The sequence below is a fragment of the Rhinopithecus bieti genome, unplaced genomic scaffold (assembly GCF_001698545.2).
Source record: "Rhinopithecus bieti isolate Rb0 unplaced genomic scaffold, ASM169854v2 scaffold_81780, whole genome shotgun sequence".
Classification (NCBI taxonomy): domain Eukaryota; kingdom Metazoa; phylum Chordata; class Mammalia; order Primates; family Cercopithecidae; genus Rhinopithecus; species Rhinopithecus bieti.
Genome location: NW_016830359.1, coordinates 257,104 through 281,871, shown reverse-complemented (window position 1 = coordinate 281,871; position 24,768 = coordinate 257,104). Strand labels below are relative to the sequence as shown.

The 24,768-nt window shown below is 37.9% G+C and overlaps 1 protein-coding gene across 4 annotated transcripts in view; it reads right to left on the bottom strand.

Moving 5' to 3' along the window:
- Positions 1 to 9,095: 9,095 nt before the first annotated feature.
- Positions 9,096 to 24,768, bottom strand: part of ZNF667 (zinc finger protein 667) — a 37,529-nt gene continuing 21,856 nt past the window's right edge. For 3 of the 4 annotated variants that reach the window (XM_017865359.1, XM_017865361.1, XM_017865360.1), the window contains exon 5: positions 9,621 to 12,549. In XM_017865359.1, coding sequence (XP_017720848.1) covers positions 10,970 to 12,549 — 1,580 coding nt within the window. In that variant the 3' untranslated portion in view covers positions 9,621 to 10,969. Of the gene's footprint in view, positions 12,550 to 24,768 lie in introns of all 4 variants that reach the window. The other variant, XM_017865358.1, reaches the window with a different exon arrangement.

Genomic DNA, 24,768 nt, shown 5'->3' with positions numbered 1-24,768 from the left:
TTGCAATAAGCATAGAAAACAATCCAAATTATTGGTAGACTAAGAATCCAGGGAGTCACTGAAGAAAAACTTTTTGAAGAATGGAATGGGTTCCATTAAACAGAATTCATATGAAGTTGGAGGATCTTAGTGATATGATGGAGATAAAATTTTGTTCATAGGAGAAGGAAAGAAACTGGCTCTGGAGAAGACAAAGGAAAAACCATACTAGATATCATGGTCTTAACATTAAGCAACTCCCCATGAAATGTTGCATGATTTTAGAAAACTGAAAAAGTTTCCCTTTAAGTGAGTACTAAGATCATAACATTGGATGTGTAGAGGAGCAATGTAATCTTTACATATTACTTGGCTCTGGCTCTTCAGAGAAGAACAAATGTTGGTAGCAATGCAACGCTATTTTATTTTCTACATTTACAATATAGAAATCACTGAAGTATTATCTATAACAAATATCTAGTAATGTGAAAGGCAGAATATAGCTGATTGTTTGGATGGTGGAAGGCAAATGGGAAGATGAAAGATTGAAGCAAGGGGAAGTGGCAATAATCTCATCACGCAGAGGAGATTCAGGAGATCTGCCTAAAGTTGATGGAATAAGAAAATACAGGTTAGTTATATTTCAAGTTAAAATGCAACAAATGTGATAAAATATAACTCACATGGAATGAGTTAAATCCTTTTCTTTCATAAAAGACTTATAAAGAGTGTATAAAAATAAATCCAGAAATAGCAACGGTAGTCAGGATTGTCAGAAACCAAACAAAATTAGTTTAGGAAACAGGTATTTATTGATTCTTGTAACCAAAAAGCATTGAACATGTATGGCATAGTGTTAGGCTGGATTTAAGTGCTCAGACTTATCAGAGGTTTGTAACTCAGCTCTGCTTTCAGCAGTTTCCTTCTCTCCAGGTTCTGTCTCTTGGTGGGAAAGAAATGGCATCTGAGGATATTAGACTTAAAATGTCCATAGAATATTTAATCTGAAAAGTAGGGCAATATCTTTTGTCTTTCTGCCTCCATGTCAATCCCTGGGAGGAAAATATGATTTGTTTGTTTTGGCTGTGTGCCCACTCTGGGGTCCATGGTATGTGGGGTACTCTAGCCAGCCTGTGTCAGGGGCACATGCTTCTTCCAGAGAGACTAAATCACTGAACTGACCAATTCACAAAAAAACAAACAAACAAACAAAAAAAATGGGGGCTGGTTAAAGGGAGGTTGAGAATCAGTTCTCATAATGGCAAAACCTGACCTGAATTGACATGAAGGTATTTATTGATATTGATCCCACTTAGTATAAACATTCATATATTTTTCTTGAGAAATAATAATTTGTTCAATTCAGGGGTGCTACCTCAGACTCTGTAGCATAGGTAAGTTACATTTTTATGGGCCAAATGGACATAACACAAAGTGGCTTGTAATTAAGCTGTCTTACCAGTAATCCAGAGGTTGCAGGATAAAGTAACCCCAGCAGAAAGAGGCTGGGGCTGTGGTGACAAGAATTGGTTTAGCGTCACTTGGACCCAGCATGTCGGGGGACATCAGGGGAGTTCCTTTTAAGATGCTCCACAGAAGTCCTCCCTCACAGCAAGTGTCAGAGATACAACACACAGAAAGTGAGACGGTTCAAGGGAGTTCCTTTTAATACACTCCACAGAAGGTCTCACTTGCAGAAAGTGTCAGAGATACAACCCACAGGAAGTGAGATGGCTTACCTGTATAAAGGAAAGCAGATGTGATCTATAAAGACTGTGGCCTTCAGGGAAGGAACTTCATTTTCCTACTCCCTTATCCTATTCTCTACAACAGAGTGGTAGACTGGTGTAATCCCACAAGGAGACGTTTGAATATATGTGTGAGAAGCCTTTAAAAATATTTACTAACTTCTACATTCAACAAGATGGAATGAAGTAGTTTCTGTTTGTCTCTCCTTTCTGAAACCAAGTTAAAGCAACAAGAGTAAGAAATGCATGTAGAGGCTTCTTCTTTAATGAAGTGAAGAAACATGTATAATTCTGAGCTTCAAAATCCACAAAATGGTGCTAAATGTGGGAAATCCTGGGAAAAGAAACTAAATCCTGGGAAAAGAAACTACTGCTGCATTGAGGAGCACAGAATTTTCCTAAGGCAGTAGCATATCTGGAAGGGCAAAAGAAAGGGCACCTTTATTACAGCCACAACATCACTTCGAACAGTCTGGCTTTGGAAGCATTCCTAAACTCTATTATAGTTGCAGAGTGTTGTGTAAGTGACAGGAGGGCTTAAGGAGGAAATGCATGGGTTTTAAAAAATGGTTTATCATGTAATAGAGGAAAGAAAATACTGCCAGTGATGTGCAAGAATGCAAAGTAAAGACTAATCCTTGCTACTCAGTCTGGGCCATGGAATAACAGCATCAGCATCACCTGAGAGTTTGTTAAAATTCCAGAATCTTGGGCCCTAATCCAGACTTAATCATTCAGAATCTGCAATTTTACAAGATCTCCAGGTGATCGGTACATATTGTTTCAGATTCACTGGAGTAAAACCAATTATCTGCTAGTGTAAAGCACTGTCCTTCCATAAATAAGTAGATCAGGAAAAGCTCACTTCGTTCAAAAATTTAAAATTCCAGTCATTCACAGATCTTATCAATAATGGTAGGCTCAAAATTACAGAACACCCCTTCATTAAAACTGAACAAAATGGAAAGAATGTGCCAGCATCATGGAATGAGAAAATTGCACTACCTTATATCACATACTTGAAAATATAATACAGTAACAGTAGGCTCACACTAAAACAATGTACCAGCATCTTTGGAATTCTCTGCCCTCCGGGAAAAGCAGCATAATGGAGAAAAAGTCAGAAGAAAATCTGAAAAAACTTCATTGATACATCCTGATCGTTGTGTGGGGAAGAGGGGAGATGCAGGCAGCAATAAACAAACATAAATAAAATGCCTCTTAAGAATCCTACTTCACTCTAGATAGATAGTAGTTTGAATAGGAAAGACAAGTTGGTAATATATGTTAAATATGCCTACGTTTTGACCCAATAATTTATCCTCTAAAAATATTGTTAAATCTTTACAAAAGCATATGTACAAGAATGTTAATTGCAATATTATTTTAGAAACTGAAAATCCTAGATTCCTCATTATTACCACCCTCTCTAAATCCTTATCTGAGATCTACACTTCTGGCAAAGATGGAGTCCTAGGGAATAATTTAATCTCCCATTTGAAATACTATAAAATGACATCAGGTAATAAAATAATGATCCCTGAGAAATTAGAAACAAATGAGGTGAGTCCTATGATTTCCCCAGACAACTGCATGGAGTTTCCAGGCTGTGGTACAGATCTCCACGAATTAGGTGATGGAGCTAGGAGTCAGGGAGATCAAGGTGGCTAGAGTTCCCAGGGTAGAGAGTTTGAGAGGAGACAGCTCTCAGAAAAGGAAAAAAAAAATAGAAATCTATAGTGTGTTCCTCTTCTATTTTTTTTTTTACCTGAGTACAGATCAGAATATGGATGTGAAGAAACTACCTGAAACTGGGGAAAGAACTGAAAGAACTACAAGGAGAAATAAACAAACCCAGAATTATAACTGTAGATTTCAGCATGCCTCTCAATAGAATATGTAAATAGAACAAATAGGATATTGAAGACTTGAACATTATCACCAGCTTGACCTAATTGATATTTGTGGAACTATTCACCCCAAGAAGAGTAAAACACACATTATTTTCAAATGAACCCAGAACGTTTACCCAGACAGACAATAATTCCAGGCCTTAAAACACATATCAGTAAATTGAAAAGCATTAAAGTCATACTATCTATCTATCTATCTATCTATCTATCTATCTATCTATCTATCTATCTTTTTTTTTTTTTTGAGACGAGTCTCCCTCCATCACCCAGGCTGGAGTGCAGTGGTGCCATCTCGGCTCACTGCAACCTCTGCCTCCCGGGTTCAAGCAATTTTCTGCCTCAGCCTTCCGAGTGGGTGGGATTACAGGTGCCTGCCAGCACACCTGGCTAAGTTTTTTTGTATTTTTAGTAAAGACGGGGTTTCACCATCTTGGCTAGGTTGGTCTTGAACTCCTGACCTTGTGACCCACCTGCCTCGGCCTCCCAAAGTGCTGGGATTACAGGCGTGAGCCACCGGTCACACAAAATATATTTTCTAACCAGAATGGATTTAAATCAATAACAGAAAAGTAACTAGAAAACACCCAAATATTTAGAACAAAAGAACACACTTTTCAGTAACCATATTTCTAAGAAATCAAAAGGGAAAATAAATATTTTGAGTTGGATGAAACTTAGAAAAAAGCACATCAAAATGCATAGGATGTACCACAGTACTTGGAAAGAAATACAGTGGCACTAAATGTCAATGTTACAAAACAAATGACTCAAATCAATGACTCCAATTGGCACCTAACAAATTAGAAATAGAAGAGCAATGAAACCTGAAAAGGAAAAGCTCACTTCGTTCAAAAATTTAAAACTCCAGTCATTCACAGATCTTATCAATAATGGTAGGCTCAAAATTAACACAAGAATGGAAATAATAAAAATCAGAATGGAAGCCAATGAAATAGAAACCTGAAAAACAAAAGCTGGTTCTTTGAGAAGGTCAATGAAACAAAAAAATTGCAGACAAAGAAAAAAAAGATTATACAAGTTATCAGTATCTGGAATGGCAGATGTGGTATCACTACAAATGATACAGTTATTAAATGAATAAAAGAATGTTATTAACTTTATGCAAATTATTTGACAATTTAAAAATTCTTCAAAGAAGTTAACAAGGTTTACTGAAGAAATATTCAGTTCTATATTAGAAAAATGGAATTTGTGGCCAGGCACGGTGGCTCATGCCTGTAATCCCAGCATTTTGGGAGTCCAAGGCAGGCGGATCACGAGCTCAGGAGATTGTGACCATTCTGGCTAACACAGTGAAACCCCGTCTCTACTAAAAATACAAAAAAATCAGCCGGGTGTGGTGGCGGGTGTCTGTAGTCCCAGCTATTTGAGAGGCTGAGGCAGGAGAATGGTGTGAACCTGAGAGGTGGCGCTTACAGTGAGCCAAGATCATGCCACTGCACTCCAGTCTGGGCAACAGAGCAAGACTCCATCTCAAAAAAAAAAAAAAAAGGAATTTGTAATTTAAGCCTTCCAAATATTTTCAGATGTCTCTGTTTATTGCAACTTTAATTCTGGTATAGTCAAGGAATATAGTTTGCAAAATAATGTTTTAAATTTATTAATATTTATACTCTGTCTTGGTGAATGTTTCATGAACACTTAAAAAGAATGTGGGTTGTTTGGAATGTTTTATATTAACAAATGTCAACCAGGTCAAGTTGGTTGATTATGTTGTTGAGGTCTTCTATATCCTTACAGATTTTTTGTCTATTTGTTCTATTAATTACCAAGAGGAGTGATGAAGTCTCCAATGACAATTGTCAATTTGTCTTTCTCTATTTGCAGTTCTATCATTTTGCCTTGCAATTCAACGTGTACTCATTTAGAATTACATTTTCCCAGCCAGACGCAGTGGCTCACACCTGGAATCCCAGCACTTTAGGGAGGCTGAGGCAGGTGGATCACCTGAGGTCGGGAGTTCAAGACCAACATGGTGAAACCCCATCTCTGCTAAAACTACAAAAATTAAGCCAGGCATGGTGGCGGGCACCTGTAGTCCCAGCTACTTGGGAGGTTGAGGCAGGAAAATCGCTTGAAGCCGGGAGGGGGAGGTTGCAGTGAGCTGAGATTGCGCCATTGCACTCCAGCCTGGGAGACAAGAGACGAGACTCTGTCTCAAAAAAAATCAATCAATCAATAAATACATTTTCCCAGTAAACAGACCCTTTTATCATTATGTAATCTTGCTCTTTATCCCTGATTGTATTCCTTGTTCTGAAGTCTACTTCATCTGATAATAATATAGTCATTTCTGCTTTTTTGTTAATGTTTGCATGGTGTATCTTTTCCCCACCATTTAACTTTTATCTATGTCTTTATATTTAAAGTATGTTTCTGGTAGACAGCATATAGTTGGATACTGCTTTTTCATTCAATCATAGAATCTCTGTCTTTTAACTGGTATATTTAGACCATTGACATTTGATATTTTAAAATATATAGTTAGATTAAAATCTATCCACCTTGTTAACTCTATCCTAATTGTTCTATCTGTTCTTTGGTTTTGTTCTGTTTTGCCTTCTATGGTCTAAATGACCATTTTTAATAATTCTTTTATATTATTGTTTACATCTAATTAAACATTTTCAGTTGTTACTTTACGTCTTTAATTGGAATATACAAATAATATACAACTTAACATGTTAAGATCTTATATATTCCCATTTTCTCTGACACCCATTATGCTTGTCATATTTTACTTTTATATGCTGTTTACCTGGTACATTTTTACTCTTAAGACAGCCAGTTACTTTTTTAGATAAGTTTTAAAAGTTATTACATTCATGTATTCCATTTCCACATCTCTTCATTTCTTTGTGTATCTCCAAGTGTCTGTTGTGTTTCATAGTCCTTCTGTTTGAAGAACTTTTCTTGTAGAGTAGGTCTTAATGTATTATTCTGTTTTCTCTGAGAGTATTTATCAATTTGAAAGATTTTCATGAACATTTCGTGAAGACTTTTTTTTCTTTAGCTCTTAAAAGATGCCATTACATTGTCCTCTGGCCTGCAATACTTCTGATGTCTGTTGTAAGTTTCTTAACTTTGTTCCTCTATATGTAATTTTTTCCCCTCTCTGGCTTGCTTCAAGATTATTTCCAGTAGTTTGAACATAATATGGCTGAGGTGGTGTGTGTGTGTGTGTGATTTTAATATTTATCTTTCTTGAGGTTCTCTGAGCTTCATAGATTTGTGTTCTGGATTCATAAATTTTGGAAACATATTGGCCATTATGTCTTCAAATATTTCTTCTGTCCCACTTATTCTATATCTTCTGGGATTCCAATTATGTGTATGTGTTGGACCAATGGATATTTTCTCAGAGCTCTTGGATTCTGTTCCTTGTCCTACCCCACCCTACTTATGTTTTAGTTTGAGTAACTTTTATTGTCCAAACGTCAAATTCATTTACCTTTTCCTTGACTATGTCAAGAATATTGATGAGCCCATAGAAGACATTGTTCATCTGCTTGTTTTTTCATTCCCAGTATTTCCATTTTATTCTTATAGTTTTGGTGTCTCTGCTCAAATTACCCATCTAATCTTGTGCACTTTTCCATTACAACTCTTAAGATACTACTCATAGTTCCTTTAAGTTCCATGTCAGTCCAACAGCTATGTATTTCTGAGTCTAGTTCTGATGAATGTTTTGTTTCTTGGTGGGGTAAGGTGTTGATTTTGCATTTTGTATGCCTCATAGTTTTGGGGTTTTTTTTCCTGAAAGCCAAATATCTTCTGTAGAACAATAGATATGAAGGCAAATGAATTTAATTCCTGGAAAGGGGATGTTTTTCTATGTAGTCTTTAGCATGTGGGAGATGGGTGGGTAAGATTTTTATTATTATAACTAGGAATTGAGGAAGGCTTATGGTTTGTTGTTGCTGTGGTTATCATAAGTTCACCAAAGGTTTCAGATATGAATAATGATTCCTTTAGGATCAACTGATTTTCCCAAGGATCTATCTCAACGTCAGGGTGACCTTAAGGTTTAGGTCCCATTGGATTATGCTTCAGAAACCCCATCTATACTATTTTCATTCATTCAAATATTTATTGAGTGCTTACCATTGAACTATGTGTCATTGTCCTAAATGCTGGAGTTTGTAACTCCCCAAATACTATATTACTATTTGCTATTATTTTATGCATCTGTAATTTTCTCTTTGCCTTCAGTAGCTTTCCAACTTTTGTGTGCCTAGTAAATTCATGTTCTTCCTTTAATACTATCTGCAAAAAAAATCCCTGTCCCCATACCTCCATCACCATGAAGTTTATCATCCTCTTCTCTGTACTACCTATGCACCTTATACAGAATTCCGTATTTTATTACCTGAATTCCCTGGTAAACTGTAAGTGTCTGTTGCAAGGACAGTGTCTTATTAGTTTACATATCCCCAGGATTCAGCAGTGATTGGTCCAGCATATCTACATGCACAACAAATATGCAGCTAAAATGTTTGCTAATGAAAACTGGAAATCTATAGTCTATTAAAAGCAAAATACTGTAATAATGGGCTCTCCTACAACAGTCTAGGAATAAAGCAAAACATTTTTCTTGCCAGTTAAGTTTTCAGGACTTTAAAAAAAACACAAAGTTGATTTCCTTCTTAGTTTGGATATATTTTTAAAAGTCATGTAATGCAAAATAATTTAAATAATAAATGATTCAGCCTATTAGGATATAACTGAGTTCCAAGCATTTGGGAGGACACATAAACCCAGTTATTTTACCTTTATGGCACTTTCACTAATGCCTTTAAGAGTTTAAGAAAAGGAGAGAATAGACAAAACTAGATGAAATGAGGATTTTTGAGTAGGCCAGAAATAAAGCAGTGAAGATATGCAATTCTCACAAGTAATTCCAAGTTAACTTTATCATGTATTGCCATTCTAATGCTCTCTTGAAATCCCCAAGAGGAACAAGAAATGCAATAGGCAATGAGATAAGCCTGAGGAAATTAGGTTACTGTGGGCAGGGCATCCTCTTGCTTCTCCCCAGTCTTCAGGTGTGTCACAATTCATTTGGGACTGACATGTATTTGTATGGCAGATTGGCAAAGGAATTAAGAAGCTAGAGGGTGTGTGTAGAAAAGAGGGGGAAAAAAGGACATGCCTCTGCATGAGTAACCTCTGTGCTGTTTGCTCACCCATTTGCTCCAAGGGGTGGATTTTTATACTTGCTTTACAAATATGAAAGAACAAGTTTAAATGGGAAGTTAGTTGTACTGTTCTGTATGCATGCTCACCCCTCACAATTTGGATTGTTGTTTTATCAATTGTGGTCAAAGTTAGGATGACCTAACCCATGTACATTCCACAAAGTCATCTTAAACTTTAGGTATTCTCAAAAATAGCTTTTACAGAAGGAAAACTTACACAGAAGAGCCCAACTGTATATGATCCAATTACAAAAAAGTTCTCTGATTTTATTTCTTATATATTTGGCACAAACAGCAGAGACTGAAAGTGACTACACATGTTGAACTGCTGACAGGAAAAAAACCCAGTATATAAATCTAGGGTTTCCACTCCATATATTAGTTTGGGCTGCCATTACAAAACATCATAGACTGAGTGGCTTAAACAACAATTTACTTCTCACAGTTCTGAAGCCTGAAAGTCTGAGAACAGGTGGCCAGCATGGTTAGGTTCTGGTTAGGGCTCTCTTCCTGTTGTGTAGACAGCTGGCTTCTTGCTGCATCCTCACATGGTGCAGAGAGGAAGCAGGCTTTCTGATGTCTTTTTTTGTTTGTTTTTGAGACATAGTCTCGCTCTGTCACCCAGGCTGGAGTGCAGTGGCATGATCTTGGCTCACTGCAACTTCTGCCTCCTGGGTTCAAGCGATTCTTCTCCCTCTGCCTCCCGAGTAGCTGGGACTATAGGCACGTGCCACCATGCCCGGCTAATTTTTGTATTTTTAGTAGAGACGGGATTTCACCATATTGGCCAGGCTGGTCTTGAAATCCTGACCTCGTGATCCGCCCGCCTTGGCCTCCCAAAGTGCTGGGATTACAGGCATGAGCCACTGCGCCCAGCCCAATGTCTCTTCTTATAAAGGCACTAATCCCATCATGAGGGCTCCACCCTCATGACCTCATCTAATTCTAATTGCCTCCCAAATGCCTCATTTCCAAGTAACATCACATTGATGGTGAGGATTTTAACATAATGAATTTTTTTGGGGGGGAACACAAACATTCAGTCCATAACAACTCATATTTCACCACTTATTGCATACCAGTATTGTTACATGAAAATACCAATGTTTATTCATATAAATATAGATGATTTATTTCCAAATAAAACAATACTGATTTCTCCTGGCTCTGAAATCCTCATTCTTCACTGTATCTTGGTTCTTTTACTGATAGCTTGTCTCAGCCATGTTAGATGTTCAGACCATGAAGATCATATATTCTCATATCCACGGAGATGGTACAATAAGGTTTCTACTGTTACACACCATTATGAGTGAATGATGCCTTTATCTACCTAAAGACTCACTTTTCTTTATTCTCACCCACAAGTTTGTCGGTTGAAAGTGGCACCCTGTTTTGCCAAGTTCCTGATATTTGATAGTTCTAGATCTGAGAAACAGACTCAAATTCTTTCTTCTGTGACCTTAAACCAGGCTCAGAGCCCCATAATAGACTTCGGAATTATACTTTGTTGTATGTGACCAATGAATTATCTTTAAAACTATGCTGGAAGTAAAATATCAGTCTTTTTTTTTTTTTTTTTTTTTTTTTTGACACAGAGTTTTGCTGTGTTACCCAGTCTGGAGTGCAGTGGCGCAATCTCTGCTCACTGCAACCTCCACCTACTGGGTTCAAGTGATTCTCCTGCCTCAGCCTCTCCAGTAGCTGAGATTACAGGTGTGCACCACCACGCCCACCTAATTTTGTATTTTTCAGTAGAGATGGGGTTTCACTATGTTGGCCAGATTGGTCTCAAACTCTTGACCTCATGATCCGCCTGTCTCAGCCTCCCAAAGTGCTGGGGTTACAGGTGTGAGCCACCGTGCCCAGCCAGTCATTCTTATCAAATAAAAAATGATCTTCATTTCCAATGGCTGACCAAACTTCTGAGTTTCCTTCAGTTAATTTCAAATCCTGAGGTCAAAATCACCAATGAGTTTTGCTCTTTGGCTTTCAAAGTGGGACCTATCATCAAATGGTCCCATATACACAAAATTTACATTACAGACAAATACATATTTGCCGTATCTCTGATAGCCTCATTCGTTGATTTTATAGATTTAAAACAACCTTAGGCTTTTTCTTCAGAATGTGTATTCTGATGTCGAATCAGGGATGAGCTCCGACTATATGCCTTCCCACATTTACTACATTCATAGGGTTTCTCTGAAGAATGACTTCTCTGATGTCGAATAAGGTCGGAGCCACTGCTAAAGGCCTTCCCACATTCATTACATTCATAGGGTTTCTCTCCAGTATGACTTCTTTCATGTAGAATAAGAGATGTGCGCTGACTAAAGGCCTTACCACATGTTTTGCATGTATATGGCTTCTCTCCAGTGTGAATTCTTTCATGTTGGGCAAGGTGTGCACTCTGGCTGAAGGCCTTCCCACACTGATCACATTCGTAGGGTCTATCTTCAGTATGAATTCTCTTATGTCGTGTGAGAGAGATTCGGTGGCTGAAGGCTTTTCCACATTCCTCACACTGGTAGGGTTTTTCTCCAGTATGAATTCTTTGATGTTCAATAAGAAATGATTGGCGGCCAAAAACTTTACTACATTTATTGCATTTGAAAGGTTTCTCTTCAGAATGAATGTTCTGATGTATTTTAAGGTTTGCAGTTCCAGAAAACATCTTCCCACATTCCTTACACTCAAATAGTTTCTTTTTCTTTGTATGAACTTTCTGATGTTGAATAAGGGATGAATGCCGATTGCAGACCTTCTCACATTTATTGCATCTGTATAGATTTTCTCCATTATGAATTCTTAGATGCAGAATAAGGGTTGAAAGCCGCCTGAAGAGCTTGTCACATTTATCACATTTGTATGGTTTCTCTGAAGTGTGAATTCTCTGGTGAAGCATCAGGGGTGAAATCCTATTAAAGAATTTCCCACATTTTCTGCATTTATAAGGATTCTCTAAATGGTGATTTCTTTGCTGTAGACTCTGACTTAAGGCCTTCACATTTTCAGGGATTTTCTCTCCAGCATGAATTCTTTTATGTATAACAAGGGCTGATTTCTTTTTGAAGCCTCTCCCACATTTATTATATTTATGTGTTTTCTTTCCATTGTGAATTCTTTTATGAAGTAAAAGGGATGACATCTGACTGAAGGCTTTCCCGCACTTTTTGCACCGGCAGACATTCCCAACAACGTGAATTTTCTGATGTATATTGAAAGACTGACATTGACTCAAGGCCTTCTCACAGTCAAGAATTTCCTTTCCATCATGAATTCTCCTATGTAGAATAAGGGTTGTTCTTTGAGTGAAGCTTTCCCCACATTTATCACATTCATGGCTTTTCTTTCCACTGTGAATTCTCTGATGAAGTACGAGGGATGAGATCTGTCTGAAAGCTTTTCTGCAATTACTGCATTCAAAAGGCTTCTCTCCAGTATGAATGTTCTGATGAAGTTTAAGAGAGAAGCTTCGACTAAAGGTTTTACCACAGTCATTACATTTTAAAGGTTTCTTCCCGGAATGCCCTTTCTTAGCCTTTATTAGGACTGAATTTTTGTTGCAGCCACTCTTTCGTGTAGGAGCTTTTGGTTGTGCAGAAACCAGTTTCTGGCAGATGCTTTGCCCAGATTTGCTGCATTGATTTGGAGGTAACTTCTTGGTCTCACACTTAGACCCTGAGTCTGAAAGACATAAATGAATTAAATGTTTCTCCTTTCCTGTGCTGAAAAAATGAAGATTCTACAATATAAATGCAATTATCATTATTAATCATAATAATTTTGATTACCAAAACAATAACTTTTTAGTGTTTTATTATGGTTTTGATGACCATACTAAAGGCTTTACAGAGATATTTAATAACCAGAATTCAGAAGAGTCTGTAATTGGAAAATGAGTAAGTCAAGATTTTATTTATAGGATAACTTTTATGCCATATACTGCACATTGAACTCCACAGGTTGTTCACTGGATAAACATATGTTTATTGGAGAATGTGTCCAGAAAAGGCAAATCTACAGAAACAGAAGATAAGTGGTTGCCTGGAACTCAAAGTAGGAATGAGGATTAACTGTAAATGGGCATGAGGAATCTTACAGGGGTGATAAAAATGTTCTAAAACTGGATTATGTTGATGGTTACACAGTCTGTAAGTTTATCCAAAATCTATATTCTATATTCTAGATATAGTGACTTTTATGATATAATCTATATTCTAGATATAGTGACTTTTATGATGTTTACCTTAATAAAGTTGTAGATTTAAAAAAATGTATTCTTAAGATCAAATTGAAAAAGAACTAGTAACAATTAGAACTGAGTACAGTCACGTGTTGCTTAACAATGGGGATATGTTGTAAGACATGCATTGTTAGGCAATTTCATCAATGTGCAAACATCTTACAGTAGATTTACAGAAACCTAGATAGTATAGCCTACTATATACCTATGTTATATTGTATAGCCTGTTCCTAGGCTACAAACCTGTACGTGATGTTACTATATTGAATCCTGTAGGCAATTTTAACACTATGATAAGTATTTGTGTATCTAAATATACATAAATGTAGAAAAGGTACAGTACAGATACAGTGTTATGATCTTATAGAACCGTGGCCGTTTATGTAGTCTGTTGTTGACTGAAACATCATTATGCAGCATATGACTGTATGTAGATGTTTACAAAGGTGAGGACTTTAACAAGAAGCAGGAAAAACTCAGAAAAACAGGTAAGAGATTAGGCTAAAAGAAGGAATCTATTATTTAGTAAAATAGACCAATATGGCTGGCACAGGGTGTCAAAGTCCAAGATGATATAAAATAACTACTTGTGTGGCAAACTGACTATAAACCTGAGTGAATGTGGAATGATAAACACAGGTTTAGAACTATGCTATCCAATGTAGTTGCCATTAGTCACCTGTAGCTACTGAGGAACTGAAATGTGGCTGGGTTTGAGGTATATTATGAGTATAAAACATATGCCACATTGTGAAGATTTACTACAAAAAAGTGTAAAGTATCTCATTGTGAAAATACTGGTTATATGATATAATATGTTGGATACATTAGGTTAAATAAATATATTACTAAAATTAATTTTACCTGTTTGTGTTAGGAAGTTCTTATACTGCTATAAATAAATACTTGAGTGGGTAATTTATAAACAAAATAGGTTCAATTGGCTCATGTTCTGCAGGCTGTACAAGCATGGTGCTGGCACCTCCTTGGCTTCTGGGGAGGCCTCGGTGAGCACTTACTCATGGTGAAAGTACAAGTAGGAGAAGGCACATCACATGGTGAAACAAGGATAAAGACAGAGTGTGGAGGTGGTGCCACATATTACAACAAACAGATTTTGTAAGAACTCACTCCCTATTGCTAAGACATCACCAAGGGAATGGTGCTAAACCATTCATGAGAAATCCACCCCCATGATCCAGTCACCTCCCACCAGACCCCAACTCCAACACAGGGGATTAAATTTCAACATGAGATTTGGTGGGGACACAGATCCAAACCATATCACTGTTTTTAAATTTTTATTTGAATGTGGATACTAAAGATTTTGTCAGTACAAATGTGGCTCATATTATATTTCTATTTCCTAGCTGTGCTTTAAACACAGACATTACTGAATTAACTGTGGTGTTTTTCATTTAACTACATAAGCTTGTGACTCACTTGTTAACTCTATTACCATAAGCATATTATCTTGAAAATACAGATATAATCACCTACCTCACAAGATTTTCATGAGAATTGGAAATAATGTGCGAAATTTCTGGCACATGCTGTGACCTCTAATCTGCCATTCCAGTATTCAAAAAGCTGAGAACCAAAGTCTTTCCTTTTTTCTTTTCTTTTGAATGTTTGGACATTTGGAGTGAAACCCCATCTGAAATGCAGTAAGGCTGTTCATAGCCTCCATTTATTGCTCTTGGGAAGTCTAGTTTTCGTAGCTATCTCAGTGTGTTTGATTTTGGGGTGCTGCTCCAGCCCCTGCTGGGTATGTTATGCCACATAAAGTATATGACCTGTTTTCCTTTCTAAAATCTGCACAGTTCTGAATTGTGAAACACATATTGCTCCAAGGGTTCTACAGAAAGCTTTGTCGACCTGCAGTTGCTTAATAACTGGTAGTAGCTACCATTATAATTATTAATAGTAGAAGTTCCAGAACACCACCAGACAAAATAAGGAATTAACAGAGGAAGACAATGGAAATGTTTACAGTGAAGTTAGCAGCATCAGCAAAACAAGAAACCCTGGATTCCTCCTATAGTTCTTCCCACCCCACATCCCATTAAGTCACGTCAGTTATTCTCCCTCTCACATTTTCCTAAAACTCTTAGCTTCCCTTCCTTTTCCTTGGTACCCTCCTTTGTTCCTTCTTGTGTGGAATACTAACATATCCTCTCAGCCCATCTCCCCATCTTCAATGTGGAAATCCTTAAACCACACCATACACCAAAATTAATACCAGGTGAATTAGTTCAATATAAAGTACAAAACCATTACAAACTAAAATAATAGGAAATATACAACAAATTCTAGAAACCAGATGAATTTCTAACTAAGGAAATAAAGAAAAATTACATTGTGAATGCCAACACTTCCAATCACACAAAAATGAAAAAAACTTTCATATAACCAAATAGAAAAATAAGAGGTAAATAAAATAAGTCTTAGGAAAGCATGTGGAAATATTTGAAGTAAAATGTAATGTCATATGGTTAATGCATTTTCTATATGAAAGCTTACTATACAAGCAGAAAATGAAAAAACAAAGTCATTGTTAGATAAAAGGAGAAAGATCATGAAAAAACAATTCATGGGAATAATTAAAAACAGAAAACAAATGCTAGCAAATCTACAAGAAAGATTTATGGCCTATCCAGTACGGGTAAACCCACGTGGATATCCAGTCTATTCATAAGGGCTCAAGAAACAAACTGGTACTTCAGAGGCTGAGGCAGGAGGACTGCTTGAGCCCAGGAGTTTAAGGCTGCAGCGAGCCATGACTTCTCCACTACACTCCAGCCTGGGTAACAGAAGACCCTGTCCCTATCTCCTTAAAACAAACAAACAAACGTGGTGACTCACACCTTTAATCCCAGCACTTTGGGAGGCAGAGGTGGGTGGATCACGAGGTTAGGAGTTCGAGACTAGCCTGACCAACATGGTGAAACCCCCATCTCTACTAAAACACAAAAATTAGCTGGGTGTGGTGGTGTGTGCCTGTCATCTCAGCTACTCAGGAAGCTGGGGCAGGAGAGTTGCATGAACCCAGGAGGCGGAGGTTGCAGTGAGCTGAGATCGCGCCACTGCACTCCAGCCTGGGCGACAGAGCAAGACTCCATCTCAAGAAACAAAACAACAAAAAAGGAGAAAGTGGAGGAGCCAGATGGCCAAACAGAGCCCTTCAGCGATTGTCCCCTCTGCAGTAACACCAAATTGAACAACTATCCACATAAGAAAACACCTTCATAGGAACCAAAAATTAGGTGAGCAATCAAAGTATCAGGTTTTAACATCGTATTCAAAGAAAGAGGCACTGAGGAGGGTAGAAAAGACAGTCATCATTTGCCTGCACCACCCCTCCCCCAATGCCTGGCAGTGCAGCATGGCAACAAGAGAGAATCTATGTGTTTGGAGGAGGAAGAATGGAGTGATGGTGGGACTTTGCATTGGAACTCCGTGCTGCCGTCACAGCAGAAAGCAACGTGGGGCAGAATTTGGCCAGCACCCCCAGAGGAAGCATTTAAATCAACTCTAGCCTGAGAATTGTCCACCACAGTGGTGGAAACTTGAGTTCCAGCAAGTACCCCCACTACAGACTAAAACACTCTGGTGTCCTAAGTAAATCTGAAAGGCAGTCTAGGTCACAAGGACTGCAATTCCTGGACACGTCCTAGTGCTGTGCTTGGCTCAGAACCAGTGGACTTAGGGTACATGCTACCCAGTGACACACCAGCTGGAGTGGCCAGAGAGTGTTTGTATCAACTCTCTCCCAACTCCAGGCAGCACAGTTGGCAGCTCCAGCAGGAGAGGGAAGATTAAAGAGGACACTGTCTTGCAACTTGGATATCAGCTCAACCACAGTAAAATAAAGTACCAAGCAGTGTCTTGAAGGCCTCATTCTAGGTCATAGCTCCTGGACAATATTTCTAGACCTACCCTGGGCCAGAAGGGAACTCGCTGCCCTGAAGGGAAAAACAGGCCTGGAAGAATTTACCACCTGATGAATGAAGACCTCCTGGGCTTCAAATAAACATCTGTGGTAGCCAGGCAGTGGTAGCCACAGGCCTTGGGCAAGAATGAGTACTATGTTGACTTCAGGTCAGACCCAGCACAGTCCAGTGGTGGTGGCCATGGGAGTGTTTCTATCACCCCTTCCCCAACTCTAGGCAGCTCAGCACAGAGAGAGAGACTCCATTCATTCAGGGAGAGTAAGGGAAAAGAATAACTTCTTGGTAATCTAGGGAATTCTCCTGGATCTTACCAAAAACCACCAAGGCAGTACCTCTGTGAGTCTACAAGAGTCACAGAGTTCCTGGCCATGGGGTGATCCCTAATGCAAACATGGCTGCAATGAACAAAGACACATCCTAGCCCCTTTGAATACATGGCAAGTCTTCTCTGGAAGGACCAGTACAAACAAGCCCAGACTACAAAGATAAGAATAAATACCTAACTCATCAATGACCAGGTACTGACAAACATCCATAAGCATCAAGACCATCCAGGAAAACATGACCTCACCGAATGAACTACATAAGGCAACAGTGACCAGTTCTGGAGTGACAGAGATAATGTGACCGTTCAGTTAGAAAATTCAAAATAGCTATCTTGGCCAGGTGTGGTGGAGCATGCCTGTAATCCCAGCACTTTGGAAGACCGAGGCAGGTGGATCACCTGAGTTCAGGAGTTCAAGACCAGCCTGACCAACATGGTGAAACCCTGTCTCTACTAAAAATAAAAAAAAAAAAAATTAGCTGGGCAGAGTGGGACACACCTGTAATCCCAGCTGCTTGGGAGGCTGAGGCACGAGAATCACTTGAACCCAGGAGGCGGAGGTTGCAGTGAGCCGAGATCATGCCATCATTGTAGTAGTCCAGCCTTGGGGACAGAGGGAAACTCTGTCTCAAAAAAAAAAAAAAACTATTTTGAGGAAGCTCAACAAAATCCAAGATAACACAGAGCAGGAATTCAGAATCCTATCAGATAAATTTTAAAAAGACATTTAAATAATTAAAAAGAATCAAGCAGAAATTCTGGAGCTGAAAAATTCAACAGACAAAGAATGCATCAGAGTCTCCCAACAGCAGAATTGATCAAGCAGAAGAAATAATAAGTGAGACTGAAGACAGGCTATTTGAAAATATAGTTGGAGGAGTCAAAGGGAAGAAGCATACTAAAGCATGCCTACAGGATCTAGTAAAGAGTCTCAAAAGGGCATATCTAAGAGTTAGTGGCTTTAAAGAGAAGGTAGAGAGACTGAGGTAGAAAGTGTATTCAGAGATAGTAACAGAGAACTTTCCAAACCGGGAGAAAGATGTCAAAATTCAAGTACAAGGAGATTACAGAACAACCAAGCAGCTTTAATCCAGAGAAGGCTAAGACAATTTAATAAACTCCCAAACGTCAGGGATAAAGACGTGATCCTAAAAACCAAAAGAGAAAATAAACAAATAACATATAAAGGAACTCTAATACATCTGGCAGCAGATTGCTCAATGGAGACCTTATAGGCCAGGAGACAGAATTATGATATATTTAAAGTGCTAAAGAAAACAAAAACCTTTATCCTGGAATAGTACATCCAGTGAAAATGCCCTTCAAACATGAAGGAGAAATAAAGACTTCCCTAGACAAATAAAAACTGAGAGATTTTGTCAACACCAGACCTATCCTACAAGAAATCCTACAGGGAGTTCCTCAATCTGAAAGAAAAGGATGTTAATGGCCAATAAAAAACCATCTGAACATACAACACTCACTAGCAATAGTAAGTGCACAGATAAATACAAAATATTATAATACTGTAATTGTGATGTGTAAACTACTCATATCTTAAGTAGGAAGACTAAAAGATGGACTGATCAAAAATGGCAACTACAACTTAAGACACACACAGTATTAAAATATAAACAACAAAAAGTTAAAAGCAGGGGAGATGAATTTAAATTATAGTTTTATTAGTTTCTCTTTGCTTGTTTGTTGGTTTGTTTTGCACAAACTGTCATCAGTTTAAATTAATGGGTTATAAGATGTTATTTACAAGCCTCATGGTGACATCAAATAAAAAAATACATTAAGAGATACACAAAAAAATATAATTCAAGAAATTAAAACATACCATCAGAGGAAATCACTTTCACAAAAAGGAAGACAAGAAGGAAAAAGAAAGGGCCACAAAACAACCAAAACAAATAAGAAAATGTCAGTAGTAGGTCCTTACTTATAAATATTAAATGTACATGGACTAAATCTCCAATCAAAAGCCACAGAGTGGCTGGATGAATTCTTAAAAAGACCCAATGAACTGTTCCCCACAAGAAACATGCTTTCCCTATAAAGGCACACATAGACTAAAAATAAAGGGAGGGAAAAAAACATCCCATGCAAATGAAAACCAAAAAAGATCAGGAGCAGCTATACTTAGATAAAATAGAGCTTAAGACAAAAAGTATGGAAAGATACAAAGAAAGTCATATAATGCTAAAAGGATCAATTCAGCAAAAGGATATAACAATTGTAAATATATACACACCCAATAATGGAGCACCCACATATATAAAGCAAACATATTCAGAGCTAAAGAGAAAGACAGACCACAATACAATAATTGTTGGAGACTTAACCACTTCATTTTCAGCATTGCACAAATCATCCAGACAGAAAATCAACAAAGAAACATCGGACCTAATGGACCTAGTAGATATTTAGACAATTTCATGCAATGACTACAGGTTACACATTCTCCTCAGCACATGGATCATTCTCAAGTATAGACCATGAAATATTAGGACACAAGACAAGTCTTAAAAATCCAAAAAAAAGCTGGGTGCACTGGCTCACACCTGTAATCCCAGCAGTTTGGGAGGCTAAGGCAGGTGGACTGCTTGAGCCCAATGCCTGGGCACCATGATGAAATCCCATCTTTAAAAAAAATACAAAAATTAGCCAGGCGTGGTGGCACATGCCTGTAGTCCCAGCTACTCAGTAGGTCAAGATGGGAGTATTGCTTGAGCCTAGAAGGTTGAGGCTGCAGTAAGTCGTGATCACACCACTGTACTTCAGCCTGGGTGACAGAGCAAGACCCTGTCTCAAAAAAAAAAAAAAAACAGTCTTTCAAATTGAAATCATATCAAGTATCTTCTCTGATCACAATGGAACAAAACTAGAAATCAATGATGAGAAGAACTTTGGAAAGTTACAAACACATTGAAATTTAAAAATATAATACTGAATGACCAGTGGATCAATGAAGAAATTTCTTTTTTCTTTTGAGACGGAGTTTCGCTGTTCTTGCCCAGGCTAGAGTGCAATGGCGCGATCTCGGCTTACTGCAACCTCCACCTCCCAGGTTCAAGCAATTCTCCTGCCTCAGCCTCCTGAGTAGCTGGGATTACAGGCATCCACCACCATGCCCAGATAGCTTTTTTGTATTTTTAGCAGACAAAGCGTTTCACCATGGTGGCCAGGCTGGTCTCGAACTCCCAACCTTGGGTGATCTGCCCACCTCTGCCTCCCAAAGTGCTGGGATTATAAGCATGAGCCACCACCCCCGGCCTGAAGAAATTTCTTAATTAAAATTTAAAAATTCCCTGAAATAAATGATAATGAAAACACAACATACGAAAACATGCTGTAACCTATGGGATACAGTAAAAGCAGTATGAAGAGAATTTGTAACAATAAACACATACACCAAAAATGTAGAAAAACTTCAGATAACCTAATGATGCATCTTAATGAACTAGAAACGCAAGAGCAAACCAAATCACAAGTTAGCAGAAAAAAAGAAATAGTAAGGATCAGAGCAGAAATGAAATTTAAAAAACCACAAAAGAGGCCGGGCGCGGTGGCTCACACCTGTAATCCCAGCACTTTAGGAGGCCAAGGTGGGCAGATCACCTGAGGTCAGGAGTTCAAGACCAGCCTGACCAACATGGTGAAACCCCATCTCTACTAAAAATACAAAAATTAGCTGGGCGTGGTGGCAGATGCCTGTAATCCCAGCTACTTGGCAGGCTGAGGCAGGAGAATTGCATGAACCCAGGTGGTGGAGGTTGCAGTGAGCCGAGATCGTGCCACTGCACTCCAGCCTGGGTGACAGAGCGAGACTCTGTCTCAAAACAACAACAGCAACAACAACAAAACCCACAAAAGATCAACAAAATGAAATTTCTTCAAAAAGATAAACAGAATTGACAAAGTTTTAATCAGATTAAGAAAAAAAGACATAAGACCAGAGATGCAAAAGGAATGATTACAGCTGATACTCAAAGGATCATTAGAGACTACTATGAGCAGCCTAGGCCAATATATTAGAAAACCTAGAATAAACAGATAAATTCCTAGACACATACAACCTACCAAGACTGAATCATGAAGACATCCAAAACCTGAACAGAGCAATGAGATTGAACAAACAATGAGATTGAAGCTGTAATAAAGTTTCCCAGCAAAGAAAAGCCCAGGACCTGATAGCTTCACTGCTGAGTTTCACCAAATACTTAAAAAAACAAAACAAACAAACAAAAAACCTAATACCAATCCTACTCAAACTATTCCAAAAAATAGAGGAGGAGAGAATACTTCCAAACTCATTCTACAAGGCCAGTATTACCCTAATACCAAAACCAAGGACACATCAAAAAAAGAGCTATAGACCAATATCTTTCATTAATATTAACTCAAGAATCCTCAACAAAATACTAGCAAACTGAATTCAACACATTAAAGAGATCATTCATCATGAACAAGAGCGATTCATCCCAGGAATGCACAGATGCTTTGACATATGCAAATCAATGATATATATAAACAGAATGAAGGACAAAAACATATGATCACTTCAGTTGATGTTGAAAAGCATTTGATAAAATTTAACATCCCTTCATGACATGATCCCTCAAAAAACTGGGTATAAAGGAACATTCCTCAACACAATAAAAGCTGTATATGACAGACCCATGGCTAGTATCATACTGAATGGGAAAAAACCCTGAAAGCCTTTCCTCTAAGATCAGGAACATAAAAAGAATGCCCACTTTCACAGCTATTATTCTACATTCAACGTAACACTGGAAGTCCTAGAGCACTTAGAGAAGAGAAAGAAATAAAAGGCATCCAAGTTGGAAAGGAAGACATCAAATTATTCTTCTTTGCAGATGATATGATCTTTTGGTTGGAAAATCGTAAAAAATCCACCCTAGAAACTATTACAACTGATAAATTTAGTAAAGTTGCAGGATACAAAATCAACATATAAAAATCCAGCAGCATTTCTATATGCCAACAGTGAACAATCAGAAAAAGAAATCAAGTAATCCCATTTACAATAGCTACAAATAAAATCAAATGCCTAGGAATAAACTTAACAAAAGCAGTGAAAGAACTCTACAATGAAAACTACAAAACCCTGATGCAAGAAATTGATGAGGACACCAAAATATGAAAAGATAGTCCATGCTCATGGATTTGAAGAATAATTATTAGTAAAATGCCCACACTACCCAAATTAATCTACGGATTCAATGCAATCCCTATCAAAATACCAGAGACATTCCTCACAGAAATAGAAAAAATAATCCTAAAATTTATATGGAACCACAAAAGACCCAGAATAGCCAAAGCCATCCTGAGCACAAAGAATAAAACGGTAGGAATCATATTGCCTAAGTTCAAATTATACTACAGAGCTATAGTAACCAAAACAGCATGGTACTGAGATAAAAACAGACACACAGACCAATGGAACGGAATAGAGAACCCAGAAATAAATCTATATATCTACAGTGAATTCATTTTCAACAAAGATGTTACAAATATGTATTGGGGAAGGAACAGTCTCTTCAATAAATAGTGCTGGAAAAACTGAATATCCACATGCAAAAGACACTAGACCCCTATCTCTTGCCATATGCAAAAATCAAATCAAAATGGATTAAAGACAAATCTAAGACTTAAAACAATCAAACTACTAAAACAAAACACTGGCAAAAGTCTCCAGGACATTGGTCTGGGCAAAGATTTCTTGAGTAATACCCCACAAACACAGGCAATGAAACTAAAAATGGACTAATAGAATCCTATCAAGTTAAAAAGCTTGGACACAGCAAAGGAAACAATCAACAAAGTGAAGAGATAATCTACAGAATGGGAGAAAATATAAACTACCCATCTGACAAGGGATTGATAACCATAGAACACGCAAGGAGCTCAAACAACTCTATAGAAAAAAAGCAATAATCCAATTAAAAATAGGCAAAAGATCTGATAGACATTTCTCAAGACATACATATACATGGCAAACAGGCATATGAGAAAGTGCTCAACGTCACTGATAATCAGAAAAATGCAAATCAAAACTACATGGTTTTGTAGTTTTCATCATCTCACCCTAGTTAAAATGACTTTTATCCCAAAGCAGGCAAAACAAATGCTGGTGAGGATACGGAGAAAGGGGAACCCTCGTATACTGTGGGAATGTAAATTAGTACAGCCACTACTGAGAACTGTATGGGAAGGTTCCTCCAAACACTAAAAATAGAACTAATACATGATTCAGCAATCCTACTGCTTGGTATATAACCCTCCCCCCCAAACTAAATTAGTATATAAAAAAGATATCTGCATTTCCATGTTTATCACAGCACTACTCACAACAGCCACATGACCATCAACAGTCATGGAGTAGTATTCATAAAAAAGGATGAGATCCTGTAATCTGCAACAACATGGATGGAACTGGAAGACATTATTTTAAGGGAAATAAGCCAGACACAGACAACCTTCACATGTTCTCACTCACTTATGGGAGCTAAAAATGAAAACAATTGAACTCATGGATATAAGAGAGTAGAAGGATGGTTACCAGAGGCTGGGAAGGGTAGGCAGAGAAAAGGGGACGGTTAGTAGGTACAAAAATAAAGTCAGATGCAATAAATACAATCTACTATTTGATAGCACAACAGGGCGAATACAGTCAGCAATACTTTGTTGTGCATTTTAGAATAACTGAGGGAGTACAACAGGAATGTTTGTAATAAAAACAATAATAAAAGCTTGAGGTGACAGATCCCTCATATACCCTGATGTGGTTCTTACACATTATATGCCTGTATTGAAATATCCTATGTACCCTGTAAATATTAATATATACACCTTCTATATACTGTAAAAATTAAAGAGAAAAAAATTGAAAAAGGGGAACGGCCAAGGCTTCAAACCTTGCTACTGCATCTCCCGGACAGGAGATCCTGGGCAAGAACGTTTCTGAGACTCAAACCCTCATCTTGTCACTTGGGAATGACAGAGGTTTCTACGAGTGTTGTGAGGATTAAATGAGATGCTGAACTTACAGGCTTTAGCATAGAATCTGTACAAAGTAAGTTCTCAATAAATGCTGACTGCTATTAATTTATTTTCCTAAATGAAGAGAAACATTTTAATGGCAATATCCAATACTAGTGAGTATGAAAATCAAACCCCACTGCTATTGATGGTGCTGATTTGATAATTCTCCTTTTTAAGTTGTAGTCATGGTGATTTATTATAGCAAAAGGATTCAAAGCAAAGTGTACAAAGGGAAATGGGGCGGAGTCCAGAGGAAACTGGTCGCAGCTTTTAGGAGCTGTGTCCCTGTGCAGTCACACAGGCTGCACTTC